This window comes from Erinaceus europaeus, chromosome X (assembly GCF_950295315.1).
Source record: "Erinaceus europaeus chromosome X, mEriEur2.1, whole genome shotgun sequence".
Lineage (NCBI taxonomy): Eukaryota > Metazoa > Chordata > Mammalia > Eulipotyphla > Erinaceidae > Erinaceus > Erinaceus europaeus.
This window is the reverse complement of record NC_080185.1, coordinates 93,361,769-93,382,491: the sequence shown is the minus strand read 5'-3', so window position 1 is coordinate 93,382,491 and position 20,723 is coordinate 93,361,769. Positions and strand designations below refer to the sequence as shown.

At 39.1% G+C, this 20,723-nt stretch overlaps 1 protein-coding gene across 2 annotated transcripts in view; it reads right to left on the bottom strand.

Annotated features, from left to right (window-relative positions):
* The window catches only part of EFHC2 (EF-hand domain containing 2), a 201,342-nt gene that overhangs the window by 97,858 nt on the left and 82,761 nt on the right, over positions 1–20,723 (bottom strand). For both annotated transcript variants that reach the window (XM_060182527.1, XM_016190474.2), the window contains 4 exons: positions 15,286–15,509; positions 9,807–10,058; positions 7,225–7,338; positions 6,703–6,841 (listed from right to left, as the gene is read on the bottom strand). In XM_060182527.1, the coding sequence (XP_060038510.1) occupies positions 6,703–6,841; positions 7,225–7,338; positions 9,807–10,058; positions 15,286–15,509 (729 nt within the window). The remainder of the gene's footprint in view (positions 1–6,702; positions 6,842–7,224; positions 7,339–9,806; positions 10,059–15,285; positions 15,510–20,723) is intronic.

Genomic DNA, 20,723 nt, shown 5'->3' with positions numbered 1-20,723 from the left:
TTAAGAAGTGGAATTTTGTGTTCTCCAGAGCAAATAACATATTGACATAATAGATCCAAGTCACTTGTATTTATCTCACCACAAATGATAAACCAAGTGCCAGGATCTTGCCTCAAATAGAGAACAACAAGACAAAACAATTCATATTTTCTGTCTCTTCAACTTTGAGTATCTCATAAGTGTTCCCATTCATGACTAAAGGAAGTTCTAAGATATCCTTTTCTACTGATTTTACAGAAGGGAGAATTAAATTTAGTGCATACCTCCATAATTTTAAAAGTGTGTAATTTTGTTTTCTAAGGCAACCTTCTTCTCCAACCTGAAGGATTTTATTTATTTATTTTTTTTACTGATTGATCAAAAACTACTGTTTTCGATACTAGGGACCCCTAGCCCAATTAAAATCCTTTATATTAACTCCAAAGAAAAATTAGTAGAGCGAGGTAAGGGAAGATTCTAATGTTATAACACGTTTTTTTTTTTCCAGTTAAACCATGAATTTCTTGGACAAAGGCTGTAACTCCAGGACCAATGTGAATTAGTGGAGACTCAGTTTGGTCAAGGTGAGCAAACACTCTATCTCATAGTTAAGTTCTCTGCTTCTGGGCAGGATTTAGAATCCATTTTATGAACACATGACATCAGAAGAAGAATGCTAGCATATAACACATATTCCACTCTGTCTCAACATACACATGCTATGATGCTATCCTCTACACCCATAATTGCTTAATTCCTAAAAGACAAAACTTGTGCTTCCCTATTGTTCAGAGAAGGTACCTTTTTGGCTATCAGTCACCCTACCCTATTACGCGATTCACAACAAAGCTCTTACTAACTTGAAAATATCTTAGTTTCTGTTCGAATCAAGCATGGACCCCATGGTCCAAGACCCTCAGTAATTGCTAGAGGCTATTTCTAACACGAATTTGAAAATATTTTCAACTCTCACATTTCTTTAGCCTTCCTAGGAGCCTTTGTGTGAAATACCCTCAAGCATAATCCCCAAAAGAGTATTGTTCCATACTAACAGAAAATGTTCACAGAAAACATATTGGCAAAGAGAATGCCATGAAATAGTTCTCACTGGCTCAGTGAAAGGGGGCAGTCAGCCTACTGATATGTAAGTAGTTTGTGAGCCACTCTTCTTGCTACATTTGTGGTCATTATAAAGTCTTGATAATCAAGAAGAAAATTAACACCTCGAAATTTGGTAGAAGTGCAGTACACCCTATCATCTTGAATCGTCACAGCAAGCACACCACTGACTCGTACATTCATTTCAGAGAAAATATCATAGGGATGGCAGGGGGGAAGCACTATGTGATTATCAGAAATTTAGGGCATGATCAGTTTCCTCCAAGAGGAGAGCATACATATAACTCTACATGCTAGTCTGAAGAGTATAACCAGGAGAACACACAAGTGGACTGCTGAAGTAATTAAGAATGCATTCCACACCTTTCCCTAAAATTTCAGTTTTATAACACAGTGTTGTTTTCTCAACTACATAAATTTTACAACTGATTTATGTAACAAAAGAACCAATTTAGACCTTTCCTCTGCACCCACAGTGCCATCTAGTGTGTAAAAGCCTAGAGCTGTTCCACTGGGTCATTTCCAAAAATTTTAACACCATAAACAACTTTTTGGGTACTTGACACAAGATCGCATTTCTCTGGTTAATTACATAGAATCACAAAGTGGTAGACTGACTCTCACCTGAATGATAGGTTTCCTGCCTGTAGTTTTCTATCATGACATCTGTTAAAAGTTATTTGATGAATAAATGAAAAAGTGCACGCTTTTATACAAAGCATCTTCCCAGATATACTCTGCAGGATCCTCAACCACATTTGTCTTTCAAATGGTTGGATAACTCTAATTCCAAGTGACTTGCAAAAAACAGATATATTAAATACTTATCCACCATTAATTAGAATCCAACAAATTGATATATTTTAAAAGGAGTTCTAATGTTCCTATGTAGTGATGAACTGTTTCGCCATTTCATTTGAAAACGTAACTTGGAAAAGTTTTCAATTATCTCAAAGTGCATGTCATATGTTCTAGCAACCCAGACATGAACCCGGGCTTTGGGAGGCCTGAAGCTTATATTATTTGGAAGAAATACTTCAAGGCAAAAAGAGGCCAAACTATTAAGATAAAATTAGGCTGAGTGTCTTGGACAAGGACTCCTGCAAAAGGAGAACCCCAGTACCCTTAAGGTACATCCAATTTTTACTTATATTCAATGTTCAGGTCCAATAGTTTTGGTGGACTGTTTGTTTTTAGGGTCAATTGGCAAGTCTTATAAATTTTCAGCTATAAAACCCACCTAGTCCTCAGATTATATACTGGGATAATATAGAAGTGGTAATGACATTAAGACCATCAAGATATGTGGTGAGCAGCTGTGAAGGTGACTCAGTAGTAGAGCACGGGATTTTTATGTGTGAGGTTCTGAGTCTGATCTGTGACATCCATATACTAGAATGACACTCTGGTCCTCTCAGTAAACACAAACAAACAAACAAACAAACAATATTTTTACAAGAGACTATATGGTGAAACCAGAAGCAAATTCTATACCTGTTACTTCAACCTGGGAATCACCTTTTTTTCAAATGATCATTACATTCTCATCTTGCATATCTAGATGTTTCCAGCACCAAGTTCAGAGATAACCAGAAATGACCCCACAAAATTAAAGGGGCCTAAAGATTTTGGCTCCACTTTAGTGTCAATATGGTAAAAGCCATAAGAATTAACAGTCTTCCGGGCTGGGTGGTATTGCATCCCATTGAGCACACACATTACCATGCACAAGGATCAGGGTTCTAGTCCCCAATCCTCACCTGTAGGGGAGAAGGGGGGGAACTTCACAAGCAGTGAAGCAGTGCTACAGGCATCTCTTTGTCTCTCTATCTCCATTTCTCTCAATTTCTCTCTATCCTGTCAACATAAATAAATAAAAAACATTTTTAAAGACTTAAAAAAAGAGAGAGAATGAACAGTCTTACTATATGTTTGCTTGTTCAAGTTATAAAAACCAGTGAAAAGAAAAACCTCTTAAGGACAAAGAAATAATAAACCACAGCAAGTATTATTCTAGAAAAAAAATTACATTCAAACCCCTGTCCCTTCAATAAAAGAAATAAGTGCAGAGGCCGTGGAGCTTTTTCCAACCTTCGTGCTATAGGAAAGTGCAACAGACCTCCATCTGCTAGTCCTTGCTCATCCACATAAAATAGTGAGGGAGTGACATACTCCAGCCCAGCAGGAAAGCTTGACCAGTCCAGGGGATGGCCAAGCTGAGGAGTTACATTAGAGTGTTATATGGAAGAATCCTAAGGAATCACCTTTTTTCTTAGACTCTTAAAATTCACCAATGAATCCCATCGTATTAAAATTCAAATCAGCATTGCATGGGCATTCAGTTATCTCTCAGCATTCTATAAAGCCCTCCACTTCAACTTACATAGAAATTTTATCCAAGCACCTTTTTTGGAAGTGTGTCAAATTCCTTCTCTTAGTCTCTCTGGCACTTTCAACTGCTGAAAAAATATACTAGGGGGCCATTCAGTAGGAGAAGGCACTAAACCACCAAAACTTCATATTACAACAGAAATTTCTCCCTGATTTTATGCTAGGGAGGTCTCTAGCTGTGCTGTTCACCTTTGTTAGTCCCTCCCTATGATGTCACAGAATAGACACACCAGACTACAATTATTGACATGGGAAAAATAACCCCAATTATCAAAAGGACATTGTCTTGGTTTAGGCTTCAAGGATATCACATTATAAGGCAGTTTGGTCAGCACTAAGACTTTTTAGGGCCAAATGGATTATAAACAAAACTAAAATGTCAGAAGTAGTTGCAGCTAAGTAGCATTAAGTATATTGACCTTGCAAAACAAAGAAACACCTTAGGGAAAAACAAACATAAAGACTATCAAAAAAGGGGCTGGGTGGTGGCGCACCTGGTTGAATGCACATGTTTTCAATGTGCAGGAGGAATGCATTGGATCGACCTTCTCGTGGTGCATCCCGTGAGTACCCATTTATTGGGGAAACTGACGATCCTTCCTAGCCGACTGAATCTACATGGATCCCAGTCACTTTCAAAGCCAGCAACAAGCAGACATCAGGCTCAACCTGACGCTGTTGACTGGCTACGGAAGAAGGGCAAACGCTAGAAGAAGAAGAATGTGCAGGACCCAGGTTCAAGCCCCTAGTCCCCACCTGCAGGGGGAAAGCTTTGCACGTGGTGAAGCAGGACTGCAGGTAAGTCTCTCTCTCTCTCTCTCTCTCTCTCTCTCTCTCTCTCCCCCTACCCTCTTGATTTCTGGCTGTCTCTATCCAATAAATAAAGATAATGCAAAAAAAAAAACTATGGAAGAATATTAAGTCATGCCTCCCTGCTCCTTCCGTCATGGATTATGATTTCTAGTCATTAGTTACATTAAGTACACTACTGTTGCTCAAGAAATGTTGTGATAGAAGTGTGTTTTAATTTGAATATTTTAGCTTAAACTATGAAAAATATAAGCAGTGTAACTCTACATATTTTTGCACTTGCGTGGTTTTCTGTTTTAAGTCCATAACATTTGTATTCTATTAACTTTAAAGGCATGAGTTACTTTTTTTTTTATATTGTACAATAAGTCTTCAGAATGGACAAAAGAAGTGGGCAAAGAAATTAAGCAGTGAGGCTTATGTGAAATGGGTCAGCAAGCACTTTGAAGCTGATCCCTTTGGCTAGGACGGCGATTTGGAGTGTATGGAAAAGGACTGTACTTGTACTTCCGAATGCTTCCTGCAAACCAATTAAGAGACTAATACTATGCGCCATGTCTCCCCCAGAGTGACATCCATTTCCCCAACTGCAACCTCTATATTCGCAAAAGCAAGCTGACAGTCAACATCAACCAAATGCTGGAGTCTTGTTGAAGGGATCATATTATGTTCTGCAATCTCTACCACATTTTTATACATACATATTTTTAAATTTTTTATTATCTTCCTTTATTTATTAGATAGCCAGCCAGAAATTGAGAGGGAAGGTGGTGATAGAGAGACACCTGCAGACCTGCTTCACCACATATCTGCAGGTGGGGATCAGGGGCTGCAACCTGGATCCTTGAGCACGGTAACATATGCGGTCAACCAGGTGTGCCACCACGCAGCCCGACCACATTCTTTATATTAAAGTAATCATTCAATGGGAAACAAGTGAGCGTGTCCATAGCCCATCATTTATATACATAATTTTTTTTCTCACATCAACATGGAAATTTCAAGTCTCTACTGAAACATGTTGACCCTAAATAGGCATATACATTTATTAAAGACAAAATTCTCCCTTCCAACCATCGAAGGGTCACAAGCAGTTTCTCTGTAGTAGCCAGCCCATGCACACCACTGGCTAACTCTTGCTCGCTATCCTAAAAACAAATGTGCCCAATTGTGTGTTTCCCAAAGTGGACCAGTTTTTGAAAATCAAATAATAAGTGGACACCAGACTGGCCACATAGAACCCACACGTTTTGACTGATATGGCATGCAGACGCAGTGGAATGAATTTCCCTAATGAACCAAAAAGTGAAATTCAAAGTCTCTTTTATACCACCCCCTTTGTGTGTTCTGTGTGCCTTCTTCTGTAATATAAAGTCAGGATACAGAGGTCACATAGGCTCCTAGGCTGAATATGGGCCCCAGATCACATCAAATTCATGGGGTTTACAGTCAACAATATTTATAGCCCTTTCCCATATTAGGGTGCTACTCTCTTCCCTGATCCAGCTTTCTGGTCCTTTTTCCAGCCATAACATCATCTCCCCAGACAATAACTTAGATCACTGGCATATCAGATTTCAAGCTCAGGGGAAAAAAGAAAAAAAAAACTAGTATAGCCACAGGCCCTTTGGAATATAACTAAAATATGCCTATTAGCTATCCACAAAATGGAGGTGCCCCAACTCTTCATTTGCACTATTCCAGCTCTTAGGTCCATGATTGGTCAACAACTTGTTTGGCTTTGTATGTTAACTCTCATTTAGCCATCAAGTTCCAGATGCTAGCATGATGCCAACCAGACTTCCCTGGACAGACAACCCCACCAGTGTGTCCTGGAGCTCTGCTTCCCCAGAGCCCTTCCCCAGTAGGAAAAGAGAGAGACGGGCTGGGAGTATGGGTCGACCTGTCAACACCCATGTTCAGCGGGGAAGCAATTACAGAAGCCAAATTTCCACCTTCTGCATCCCACAATGACCTTGGGTCTATACTCCCAGATGGTTAAAGAATAGGCAAGCTATCAGGAAAGGGGATGGGATACAGAGTTCTGGTGTTGGGAACTGTGTTAAGTTGTACCTCTCTTATCCTATGGTTTAGTCAATGTTTCCTTTTCATAAACAAATTTTTAAATGGTAATAATAATGTACATACCTAAGGGATATTTTGATTCTAAAAATGATAATTTCTCAACTAAAACTAAAATAAAATGATGATACTGAGACGATGCCTCTGAAATTGTTGCTAGGAATACATAAGGCAACAAATGCCTGGCAGAAAAAGAAATGCTCAATAAATGGCAGTTTTTATAAACTTAGCATTTGAAACTGAAAAGTAGACTATTTAACTCAGGAGCAAAGATTCTTAGTCATAAACAATTATTTTCTAATTGACATATGGATCACTTACCAATTCCATATCTAGTCTTATAATAAAGCTTTGTAAATTCATCACAATCACAAAGGATTACTTTTCTTCCCCACACATTGATGGTAGCTCCTAGGGTCAAGTCAGTATCCTTATAATATTCTTGCTGTACTTTCTCTAGCTAATAAAGACAAAGGAACAAGGTGTTGGTACCACAGACCCTCCAGAGACCTAGACAACTCTTACTCTCCCAAAGGAAAACATAAATCACAAAAAAAACCCTCCATCGTATTATTTATAAGTGTTTTATCTAAATCAAAAGACAGTCAACACTCATAACATAAATACTCTTTCAGCAATGAAGTGAATGTCAATAGCAATACAATATATATAATTACATATGCACTTCTGCACATTTACTAGCTCTAACTAGCTGTTCAACTTATATATTCATCAATTTTATTCATAACCAATCTCACAGGAGAAGAATATACAGTTCTCTCCACATTTCAACTTCTAGGGAAATAACACTGGAAACAGTGATGAAAATGTGAACTTCCTCACCTTGTATTTATCCATCAAGTAGCCAGTAACTCGGTTTTCAGTCATGCCACCATATAAATTGAGAACTATTTTATCGGTTCTCTGGCCTGGTTGAAAGATTCCAGGAGGGCCATACTGGAAGAGAAAGTTAAAACAAGATGCGGTAGGTAGCTTCTGTACAAAAAGGTGAGAGGTGAGCCTGTTGAGAGGCTCAAGCAGGAATGATGCATTGCAAGGTCCTTCCATCACATGTGACCACAGTGATGTACGCGCTCAACTGGATGTGACACCATCGGCCGGCCCCTTCTCCCTCCTTTTCTACCTCCCCCTACTCTCTCAATTTCGCTGTGTTATCTTTCAACATTAAGAGAGAGACAGAGACAGAGAGAGAGAGACAGAGAGAGAATGACTGAGCCCCAGCAACAATCCTGGTGGCAATTTAAAATCATAAAACTGTGGTCTAGAACAAAGCAGAAAACTCCTCAGATCAAAATATACTGGAGGTAGTGCAAATAGTTACATGAAGTGCAAGAGTTGATGTTCAGATTCAATGGGGGGGGGGGGTGTCAGGACACAGTCCTTTGTTGTGGTGGGAATGGTGTTGATGTACACTGCTATTAACTTGTAGTCTCATAAATCACTGTAAATATGAGAGGGGGAAAAAACTGACCAAAAATAAAAAAAAAAAGAAAAGAAATACACAAGAAATCTGGATCATCCCTGACACATGTGACACAAACTGTAAGTTTAAATGTCTGAGTTTATGAGGTATGGGGTATAAGTAAGTCTGATAACAGGAAAATAGTACAGGTGGATACAAATGCTCTCTTTGCCACTTGCTAGCTACAGGGCTTTGGGATAGCTATTTCTCTCCTTAGAATTTCGGTTTTATCATCTAACAAAGGATATTATCAGTGTTAAGGGAGCACCCACTGTGAGTGTATCTCAAACTCCAGAAAGTTGGACTTAATCCATTCTCTCTCTCACTGTAATTTCAGAGCTGGCATATTACTGACACTCGACAAATATTTGTTGACTGAATGAATAAATGAAGCAATTGACATCAAGCCACACCGCAAATGTCAGGTGTGTGTTAGTGTGTTATTTTCAGACTAATTTTTCAAAGCACATATATATATATATATATATGTGTGTGTATGTATATATATACTTCACTGGCGCTTCATGGCCACCTGCTGCACACACAAAGAGCTCCCACTAGATCAAACAATCGTGTGTCTTTTCCATCCCTGCCTTTACATCCAAGAAACATAGCAGGGCTTTGCGCTGTGGTTTTAGAGAATCTGGGTGAGCCTCCCATGAGGAGCAAATAACTCAAAGTCAGAAATGAAAGCTATAGAAAACCCTCTCAGTAGCACTAAGTTAAAAAAAAATAAAATAAAAAATAACATAGAGGAGTGAAAAAAAAAAGAGCCTTTTTTTGTTTTGTTTTTATAGGTGCTCATAGGTCCTTAACTAGTGTTTTTACATGATACCATCTGATCTAGTATTTACAGTTACTGGTAGCATGAGGGAGGCCATGTTAACTGCATCTTGAGATAGGGAAATACACAGTTATCAGGACTAATACTCACAATCAATACAATACTCACAACTCTAACCTCGGTCTTCTTTCTCTGTGCTATTTCTGCTGCATCCAAGTTACATAATCTCTCTAATGGTCATAAATACAAATATAAATATAAATTGGCCAGTGGGGCAAGTGGTGGTAGGTCCAGTTGAGAGCACACATTATCATGCACAAGGACCCAAGTTCAAGCCCCTAGACCCCACCTGAAGGGAGAGAGCTTCACATGCAGTGAATCAATGCTGCGGGTGTCTCTCTGTCTCTCTCCCTCTCTAGCTCCCTCTCGCCTCTCAATTCCTTTCTGTCACATCAATTAAAAGAAAAGAAAAAAAATGGTTGCCAGTAGCAGTGAGTTTTTCATGCAGGCACCAAACCTCAGCCATAACATGGTTGAGAGAAAGAAAGACAGAGAGGGAGAGGGAGAGAGATTAGCTTGACAACTCTTTCAAATACTAATTAAGTCACAAAAGCTGTCATTGCCACTAGTCAGTGGCTTGTTGGTAGCTGGTTGCTATTCTCAGAAGATTCACTCCTGTGCAGAAATTTGTGTATGTGCACACGCGCGCGCATGTGTGTGTGTGTGTGTGTGTGTGTGTGAGAGAGAGAGAGAGAGAGAGAGAGAGAGGGAGACAGAGAGAGAGAGAGAAATATTGGTAAATTACAGAAGTCAGAGGTCTGTGCCTTGTCCAAGGCCACAAACAATTATTTTACTGGATAGTTGTTGTTGTTGTTGTTTTTACCTTCCTAAGACTAATTGTTAACTCCATGATACTTCCTCTTTGACATTTTCCATTTATTTTCCTTAAGCCTAGATTTTTTCCCATTCCAAACTGTCATATCCTCTGTATTAATTCATGGATATATAATAGTAGATGATACAAAGTGAACCTATTCTAAACACTTGCACTAATGTATGATAACTACTGTCATATCACACAACATTCCAGACAGTGGGTGACTAGAATGTTTCAGTCCACAGGCAAACCTGGAAAGCAGTTCTGAGGTCACGACTAACCTTGGGTAACCTTGACCTCTGGAGGAACAATGATGAGGCGTCTCGGCCTGCGTTGTGTGGCATCACTTCTTTGATTTCAACAGTATCATCAGCTAGAAAGAAGTGTAAAACGAGTTCTCTACGCTCTCCAAAGAGTGAATCCGTATCATCCCATAGGCAGAAAAAACGCAAAACTTTCCGATCATACTCCAGGAATTGGCCCAGCGTGTCAAAAGATTCATAGGGACGAAAAGGTTGCACAACATCCCATTTCTGCAAATAGACAAAAGGACGATAACAGTTTGTGTTCTTGTAATAATAATAACCTTTGGGATGTAAGCAATCAAATAATATAAATATATCTTTTCCATAGAGGGTTCTGGCATATATTTAAGAATTTCACTGATGAATAACATTATGTGCCTATGTAAACAGTCTTAGCCTTAAAAATCCCATCGCTGATACAATCCTCCCAGACAATACTTTTAGCCCACCTGCACATAAGCTATCTGGCCCACACAAAAATTTGTAAAGCCACAGGCCCATCGGAATATATCTAAAACAGACTTCCTGGCTTCTTCCAACATGAGGACCCCCAAATCTCATCTGTTATACTCTTATCTTTAGGTTCCTGATTATTTTTAAAAAATTGTACTACTTTATATCGGAACGCTTTGCAGTCACAAAGTTGCAGATGCTACCATGATGCCTACCTGACTTCCTTGGGCAGATGACTTCACCAATGAGTCCTGGAACCCCACCTCGCCAGAGCCCTACCCCAGTAAGTAAAGAAAGAAACAGGCTGGGGGTATGAATCAACTGCTCAATGCCCATGTCCAGTGGAGAAGCAATTACAGAAGCCAGACTTCCCACCTTCTGCACCCCATAAATATCTCTGGTCCATACACCAGCGGGATAAAGAATAGGGAAGCTTCCAATGGAAGGGACAGGATATAGAACTCTGGTGGTGGGAATTGTATGGAATTGTACCCCTCTTATCCCACAATCTTGTCAATCATTATGAAATCACTAATAAAAGAAATTTAAAAATATAGACAATCAAGAGTAAGGTTTTTCATATTATATATTATTGTAACCTCACTAAAAATAAAATTCTGTAAAGTTTTCCAAAACTGACTTTTCTCAAATGCTTAACATTCTTATTTAAAAATAGACAGCTGCTGAAATAGCTGACATGGGTAGTATGCTACTTTGCCATGTGCATGACAACCCAAGTTCAAGCCTGGCTCCTACTGCACTGAAGGAAGCTTTAGTGCTATGATTTCTTTCACTGTGTCTGTCTCAAATAAAAAAAAGACAAAACTAATAAATGGTCACATAAATTAGAAGAGGGTTGGAGACTAATCAGAAAGGGGGGCATGAGAAATTTCTGGGGCAATGCAAATATTTTCTACCTTGGTTTCCATGATGTTTATTAAATTGTACACGTTTTTTCAAAATGTGTTGATCTTCAGGCTCAAGATTTTTATATCTGGGGCCGAGGAGATAGCATAATGGTTCTGAGGCTGTAAGGTCCCAGATTCAATCCCCAGCACCACCATAAGCTGAGTAGTGCACTACTCAGGTGTGAGTATGAGTGTATATGTCTTTCTCTCTGTATTTCGCTCATTAACAATAAAATAAAATATTAAAAAACATGTCTATATTATCTGCATCTTTATCAATTACATCAAAACTAAAAACAATTTTTTCACTGAGAGTTCATATCTATATATTCTTACTCCTCCAAGGTTTTTTGTGAAGGGAGGGCTGGGGAGGGCACACCTGGTTAAACACACACACACTACAGTGAGCAAGGACCAGGTTTTAAGCCCCCGGTCCCCACCTGCAGGGGGAAAGCTTCACGAGTGGTGAAGCAGGGCTGCAGGTGTCTCTCTGTCTCTCTCCTTCTCTATCTCCCCCACCCCTCTCAACTTCTGTCTTTCTCTAATCAATAATAAATAAATTAAAAGATTTTGTGAAGGTAAAGGGAGACAGAGATATTTATGGTTTTATTTTGTTCAAACATTTCATATCCAGAGGATCTGAAAGACCACAGAAAAAGAATGAAAACAAATGGAGAACTTCCAAACTGGTACAAAAACAATGTCTGGGCTCTAACCCCCACCTTCAACCGCAAACCACTAATTCTGTGTTCTTCTACTTACGTGTTTTCTCATTCTTTTCTCTCTCCCTTCCTGTCCTCCCTCCCTTCTCTCTCCTCCTTCCTCCCCCTTTGCCAGAGCACTACACATCTCTGTTTAGATTGTGTGGGAAATTGAACCTGGGACTTCAGAAACTCAGGCATGAAAGTATTTTGCAGAACCATTATGCTGCTTCTACTGTTCCTCACTCTTCTCTTGAAACAAAACCCGCCCCCTTCTATCTGATGTGGGCAAACAAACAGGTTCGCATGAGGACATGCTCATTCACAAAACAGAGTCTCAAATAGGATCACCCAAGACAGGAGATCTCACGGAGCTGTGGTGACTTCCAGAGGCTCTCCAAACATGTTCTTAATGTTTAAAATGAAGGGCTAGGAGATAGCTCAGCCGGTAGAATGTACACCTTACCATGCATGTGGTCCCAAGTTCAAGCTCTAGAACCACATAAGAGCACCAAGGCACCAAAGGAAACCCCACAGATGGTGAGGTGGTGCTGTGATGCCTATCCCTTTCTCTCACTCTCACTCACATTCAAGTAAAAAGAACAAAAAAAAAAAGTGAGATTGGGAATGGTAAAAAGTATGCATGCATAAGGCCCCAGCAACACACACAAGTGTAAAAATGAAATTATGGAACCTTTCCTTTCATTGATTAAAAGTGCGTATTTGGCACTATAAAACTTCTAAAAGATGCATTATTGAATACACCATTGGAGTTCTTTTCAGTTTCAGTTAAATAGTTTCATTTTGGATTTTTGAGGCAGCAAACACTGGAGAAGTATATGCACTGCAGTCAATATGGAGTCTCTTATTAGACTATTCTTTCCACAGATTACTGTACTTATTGAAGGGCTTTCAGTCTTGAGGGAGTAAATGCTAAAACTATTCACTCAGTCTGAGATGAAATTATTTGAAACATTTTTTGGCTGTTCTTGGTGTTTATTCTCAACTCTTAGCGCGCGCACACACACACACACAGCTTATCTCTTTATAAATTTATAAAGGTGCATAGTGTTCTGTGCATTTCATGCCATCATTCATGATCCCTATCATATAATGCCACCTGTTAGTGAATAAATATGCAAGGGGTAGATGTACTTAAAATTTTCTCTGCTGGTTCTAAAGAATTTATATTGATTACGAATATTTTATTAAGGCCTTTGGAAAAATAAAAATAAACTCAAACCATGAATCTCCTTGCATGTCCATAGATTCAAATATAATGTCATAGGGGTTTCCCCTTAGATATTTCAGGATGAAATATATATATATATATATATATGAGGAGGGCTGTCTGACTACAACTCTAAAGAATAATTATGCTAGGGCTAGGAAGCAGGAAGAGTTGAATGATCCTACATGCAGCTTTTTTTTAATTTTTTTTTACTTTTTTTTAAATTGGGGAATTAATGTTTTACATTCAACAGTAAGTACAATGGTTTGTATATGCATAACATTCCCCAGTTTCCCATATAACAATACAACCCCCACTAGGTCCTCTGACAGCTTTTAACAATAGATCAAAACAGAATCAAAGGGGAATTTTATTCAGAATGTTATCTTCAAGGAAATGAATTATAAATTTTAGAAACAATAAAAATGAGATAAAATTAATCTATAAGGATAGAAATCTATAGATTATCCCTGGCTGGAGAGAGGGATCTATTTAGGAATGGTCATGGGAGAACTCTGGGGGTATGCAAATATTCTATATCTTAATTGGAATGAGGAATACACAGACGTGTGCATGTGTTAGAATTCAGCCACTGAACACTTGATGTTGTATGTCTTAGTATATGTAGTCTTACTCCAATAAAAAAGAAAAGGAAAATGAATGACAATAATAAAAATCAGAGTAATGAGCAAGAGATTTGAGTTTGAACTCTAGCAAGACTAGCTAAATAAGTGTGGACTTAACTTTTAAAATATCAGTGACCATAAGGTCAACTCTGGGCTCTTAGAAAGTATCCTAGATCCAGGTGGTCAACTGCACACATCACCATGCCTCAGGGTCAGGCTTAAACCCCTGATCCTCACTTGCACAGAGGAAGCTTCACAAGTGGTAGAGCATTGCTGCAGGTATATCTCTTTGTCTCCCTCAATAGCTCTCCCTATTTTACTGTTTTTTATAATGTTTTTTTAAATATTTATTTATTTATTCCCTTTTGTTGCCCTTGTTGTTTTATTGTTGTAGTTATTACTGATGTCGTTGTTGGATAGGACAGAGAGAAATGGAGAGAGAAGGGGAAGACAGAGAGGGGGAGAGAAAGAGAGACACCTGCAGACCTGCTTCACCACCCGTGAAGCGACTCCCCTGCAAACGGGGAGCCGGGGGCTTGAACCGGGATCCTTACTCCAGTCCTTGCGCTTTGTGCCACGTGCGCTTAACCCACTGAGCTACCGCCTGACTCCCTTATTTTACTGTTTTTATTGAAGAAGAAGGAGGAGGAGGAAGAAGAGGAGGAGGAGACAAGGGAGGGGAGGGGAAAGAGGAGGGGAGAGGAGGAGGATAAGGAGGAGGAGGAAGAGGAGGGGGAGTAGGAGGAGGAGGGGGAGGAGGAAGAGTAGAAGGAAAGAAAGGAAGGAAGAGAAGGGAGGGAGGGAAGAAGGAAGGAAGGAGAAACAAAATGTGCACTGGTAGAGGTGGAGTCCTTATACATGTACCAAGCTACCACAACAGTCCTGGTGACAAAGGAAAAAAAAAAGTTAAACAATTTCAAAAAAAATAAAAAATATATTCTACATGGGTATCTGACTGGAGATTCCTACTCTGTGGGATCACTCCATGGAGAAAAGTGGAAAGGAGGCAGTAAGGAAGACATTTCAATACCTAACCTCTCCAGCCCAAAGGACAATGAGACAGCTCCAATTGTTAGGGCCCTCCATAGGAGGCCCTGGAGAAAAAGTCTCTTGAACAGAATGTCCAACTGCCTATCTAAGTACTTGGCACCGGGAAGTGGATGTTACTGTACGTGGCATTCCTGTAAGACTGTGCTTCTCTCCTGCTTTCTTCCCTGAAAATGAAATTGATCTTACCTGACTCTCAGAGTTCCACTGAATCTTCGTCAGCAACTACTGTGAAGGACCCATCCCTGGGAAGCCCACTCGAACTTCCCTACGAGCTATAACATTCCACTGAACTAAGGAACCTGTTCCTCTGGTGCTAGGAAACTCATAGGGGTTTCCTAAGAGAGTAGGAACCTGTTTCTCCTGCAACACAATGCCTATACCCTCCAAAGTTCTTTCTCGTTTCTATCCTGACTATTAACAGACTTTACAGACTCCAAAAGGACTCTTATTCGGAGACAAGAACTCACGGTCATATGAACATCTTACCTCTTTCCTTAACTTCAAGTAAGGATCTTCTGGACGCTTTCTCGGAGGATTTAATTTGACTCCTATGTTCTTCAGAAAGTTCTTTGTGAATAGATCGCAGTCATAAATCTTAAATGTCCGGCCATAAAGTACAAGGTCTATGCTAATATTGAAATGGTACACAGTGTAATATTTGTCATCGTCTGGCGGAGGAAGAGAAATACGATGACGGCGAATCACAGTTCCTGTGGTGTGAGATAAAATGTAATTGTTTCAGGAATCCAACAAACCCATCCAAAAAGATTTGTGTACACCTATGTTCATAGCAACACAATTTATTATAGCCAAAACCTGGAAGCAACCCAGGTGTCCAACAACAGATGAGTGGCTGAGCAAATTGTGGTCTATATACACAATGGAATACTACTCAGATATGAAAAATGGTGACTCCACCATTTTCAGCCCGTCTTGGATGGAGCTTGAAGGAATCACATTAAGTGAAATAAGTCAGAAACAGAAGGATAAATAGGAGATGATCTCACTCATAGGAAGAAGTTGAAAAACAAGATCAGAAGAGAAAACACAAGTAGAACCTGAACTGGAATAGGCATATTGCACCAAAGTAAAGACACTGGAGTGGGGGGGGGGGGGTTCAGGTCCTGGAACATGATGGTAGAGGACCTAGTGGGGGGTTTATTGTTATGTGGAAAACTGGGAAATGTTATGCATGTACGAACTATGGTATTTACTGCAATACTATGAAACATTAATCCAATAAAGAAATTTAAAAAATACAATTGTTTCACTGTGCAGCTAACTGGAATCTTCCCCACAACAGGGGAATGAGCAAAGGATTGGTTCTTGGAAGTGGCATTAGTATGTTCAAACTGAAAATTCTGAGATCCACAGTTATTTAACCAAACTTGCATGTTACTGTAGTTACTTATGTAGCTATACCAAAAAAATATATTTTAGAGTCAGCGTGATAGATAAACCTGTTAAGAGCATCAACTTGCATGCCTGAGGCACCAGAGACCACAGGTCTAATCTCTAGCATAACCATATGCCAGAGTTGAGCAGTGCTATGGTCTCTCTTCCTTCCTTTCCTACACTGGCCTCTCTTGTCCTCTTCTCTCTCATTCTTTCTCTCCTAATAAATACAACTCTAGAAAAACAGAATATTTCATATGTCATAAAAGCTAGGGCAGGGAAGAAGAAAGGTATAGACAGAATAACCTAATGTGCCAGATAGTGCCATCATCTTTTCCCAGAAAAAGCATGCTCACTTCCAACCACTAGCAATCAATGTCCGCCCATTGAATAAGGTAGTAAAAGCCAGAAAACAGAATGCTCACAAGAGTGTATATTCCCGACTCCAAACATTAGCTAATGAGCTTCAACACAGCAGGTCTCAGTGCTGTAACTTACAGCATCTATAAGCATGAGTAATTTTATGCTACTTTGAAGCTTCTGGAACCTTCTTCCTTCTATATATTATTCCCTTCTACATACTTCTTCCTGTCTACTACCACCCAACCACTGACACCAAATAAAAGTTACCAGAGACTTCATAGTTTCTGCCAGTACTATGGACTATAGCTTCTGGATTTTTTTTTTCCAGAGCACTCCTCAGCTCTACCTTGTGGTGGTGCAAGGGATTGAACCTGGGACTTTGGAGCCTTAGGCATGAGAGTCTCTTTGCATAACCATTATCCTATCTACCTCTGCCCTCTCATCCCGTCTTTTATTCCCAACTCCATAGTACTGAGTTTCATTATTCATGTCTTGAAATTATGGACTCAGGATATCCCCAGCTATACCCCAAAGTGTGGCTGGCTGGAAATAAAATGGACCCCTGAAAAGATGAATGCATTGACTATATGACACCATAGCAATAAAAAACAAACAAAAATACTTACATAAACATTGATGAAACCTGTTACCAAGAACTATTTTATGAAATGAGGTTTTATCCTACTTGCAAATTAGTCTGTTACATTTTTGTGGATGTTGGTAAAAGGCATAAGATGTTTTAGTTTGAAACAAAGGGCATCAGCATTTCTTGTACCTGTTTCCTGAGCCCCAGTTTTGTACCTGTTTCCTGAGCCCCAGTTTTGTCACACAAGGTGACAAAACAAGGTCTAGGCAGCACCTTCACAAACAATGGGTTACATTACAGGAGTGGAACTCTGAGATCACAGAGCCCAAATGCCTGTCTTTTGTTTTAGAGGGAGATGATGGTTTCATTACATGAGACAGTCAAGTTTGCTCTGGAGGAAGATGCTAACTCTGTATTCTAACACTTATAGTTTGTTCCAGAAAGGGACTATTGGGGGTCAGGTGGTAGTGCACCTGGTTAAGTGCACAATGAAAGTGTGCAAGGACCCAGGTTCAAGCCCCTGGTCCCCACCTGCAGGTGGAAAACTTCAGGAGTGGCGAAACAGAGCTGCAGGTGTCTCTCTGCCTCTTTCCCTCTCTATCTCCCCTGCCTCTCAGTTTCTGTCTCTATCCAATAGGAAAGAGAGAGGGGAAGAAAGAGACTGTTTTCCAAAGACATTTGCTATGCAAACTTCTTTAAAGGAGTTCAGCACAAAGAGTAGTAATTGTCTTTGCTGCAAGATGTACAGAAAGGTAAAATACCATGAAGAACAATTTCTCAGTACCTGCTACTGACCTAGGCCTGTAGAGAAAAGACAAAAGGGAAAAAAAAATCAAGGAAAACAAACTGAGAGTTTAATGGTTTCTTTAAAAATTGACTTGTGTGACCTCTCCATAAAGTTGTCTTCTTCATATTTTCTAGAGTCCTGAAAATGGCAACTTTAACCAAAGTCTAGAAAACACTTATAAATTATTTATTCCTTATTCATTAAGGAACATTTAATGAATATCTTTATGTGCCAGGAACTGTGCTGAGTTCTGTTCCATTATTCTACTAATCATCTTTTCACTCTGTTGAAGGGAAATTAACTAAAATCATTTCCATCTTCTTTTCTTTGTAGCAATTTTTAATTACTTGGTACATTAAATTAAAATAATAAAACCATAAAATTAGAACTGGCCTAAAATATTTTTAAATGCATTACATAAAGGATAATATAATTTTACTGCAAAAAAATCATACTTCAATTAGCCTTTAATTCATGCCACTGAAAACAGTATGCAAATTATTTAATCATTCAAGATTAGACATTTAGAACAAATTGCATACTTAAATATCTATAAAAGGATGGGCATTTCAGGTATTTTCAGGAGCCATTACACATCTCTTTAAACATACTTATATTGTGACAGCTTTTAAAATATATTAGATGTCTCCAATAGCCAGAAGCTTCTTCAAAAATTCCATCTATCTTACATTTATATTTCATTATAAAAATTTAAATAAGCAAGTGAGTACTTATTTCTGCTCAGTAAGACTATGAATAGGAATTCTCTATTTTCTTAGGTGGGAAGAACTGGCCCACCCTCTGAGATTTTTAAATAACTATAATAATAGCCCTAGGCTATGTTTTCATAAACATTTTCTCATTTAATCTTCAATAGCCCCAGAAAGGCAGATAATGTAGGAAACACAAATATTCAGTTTTGGGAACAGAAAATCAAAGTTCAGAGCAGTTAAGTGATGTCCCCAACAAATGAAAGAAAAAGATCTTGAACCTAGGTTCCAAGTTCTTTGTAAATGCCATTATTATTATAATTTTTTTTACCATTTTATACAGTCACAAGCTGGAGGAGATGGTTAAGAAGGAAGTGCCCTACGGAAAAGAGAACAGAAAGAAGAGCTGCAAGTCACCCTGAAGAGAAAGAAATAATATAGCTGCTCTCCAAAAAGAAAAAGAAAAGAAAAGAGATGAGAAGAAAAGGAAAGGAAGAAAAAATAAAGAAAATTCTCTCCCCCCCCCCTCTCTTTCTCTTCTTTTCTAAGGCAAATTCTAGAAAGGGCAAGCTACAGCAATTCCCCCATTCCTAACTCGAAACACTCTGGCACTGTCTCCCTTCCTACAGGAACATGCATACCTCAGACTCCCACACCTCTTCCTATCTTAGCTACCACACTGCTCTCCTGAGATGATTCTCAGAAGAGCACAGGCATGTTCTCCGTGGCAAGAAAAATCCTGGGCCTTCCATGGACTGGAAAGAGAATGTAGATCTAAAGGAGAAATTTTTAATAACAAAAAAATATATATCTAGCGTCACAATTTCATGTTCATCAGAAAACCAAAGTGGGTCATTTGAAATATACAGTTGCACATGAGAGCTTTCAATAATATATTCATGGGATCACTCAATTGAGTCTTTGGGGATTTAAATTTCTATTTATTGGTGTTTGTGGGTTTATGTTGGGTAGTATGCCAGCTCCCCCTGGCTTCTGCTTAACCATATGCCTATATAGGGATTGATTTGATCCCATTCAAAGTTTTGGTCTATTTACATAAATCACTTTTACATTTACATAAAGCACCACACTCCCTCCAGGGCATTGGTGGTTTAGTGGTAGAATTCTCACCTGCTCCACCCCCTCTCCTTGTCACACCCTGATCCTCTCCTTGTCACACCCTGATCTTCCACCAGTCACTTTTTGCTCCACCCTCTCTATGTCACATCCTGTTTCCACCCCACTTGGAGAGTATAAAAACAGCTGCTTTTCTGATTAAAGACACTTGGAAATTGCTTTCCGGCTCCGAGAGTTCCAGGGTGTATCTCCTGCGAAGTTAGTGCGGCAGGAATTCCTGATCCCTCTCCCACGCAGCAGCCTAGATCGGCTCCAGTTGAGTTCTCTCCAACCCAGAGAGCACTAGCTCGGGAAGAAGCACCCTCAGGCTATCCCAGCAGGTTTAGTCTTCCATGACAAATGACAGAAACTCTAAAAGCAGGAATTTGGTTTTGGAATATCAAAGAAATGGGCAAGATGCCATGTCTTTGGCACACATTGTGGTGCACCTGAAATTATCAAGATACATAAATAAAGTGATGTTACAAATGGAAAAATAAAACCAAAAGTAGCACACCTGCCCTTTATATTTTGAGATGTGTGTCTTCTTATCTAGTCCACAGAAACAGTTTAGGCAGATGTTGCCACATTAGCATCTCTTCCTTTTTTAAAGGCCAAGATAGCTGATTATATTCCTTAAGCCCTAACTCCCTAATATTTCTGTTATTTGGGTCAGAATGGTGAAATATAATTTTACTTCTACAAGTTATTTCTGTTTACATGTACATTTAATGTGTTCACATATTTACATTTAATGTATTTTAACTTCATTCGGTTAGGACTTGCATTAGACTTTGTAATGCCCCTAAGTTTAGTTTTCAGAAATAATCCTTCCAGAAGTAACACTCTGACCTCTATTTTTGTTGAAAGTATTGTTTTGTTCACTGTAGTAGCACTGAAGACATATAGGACATCCAAGGCTAAAGGCAAAAGTTTCCTAGGTAAATGGCACTGCTGTTTGTCATCA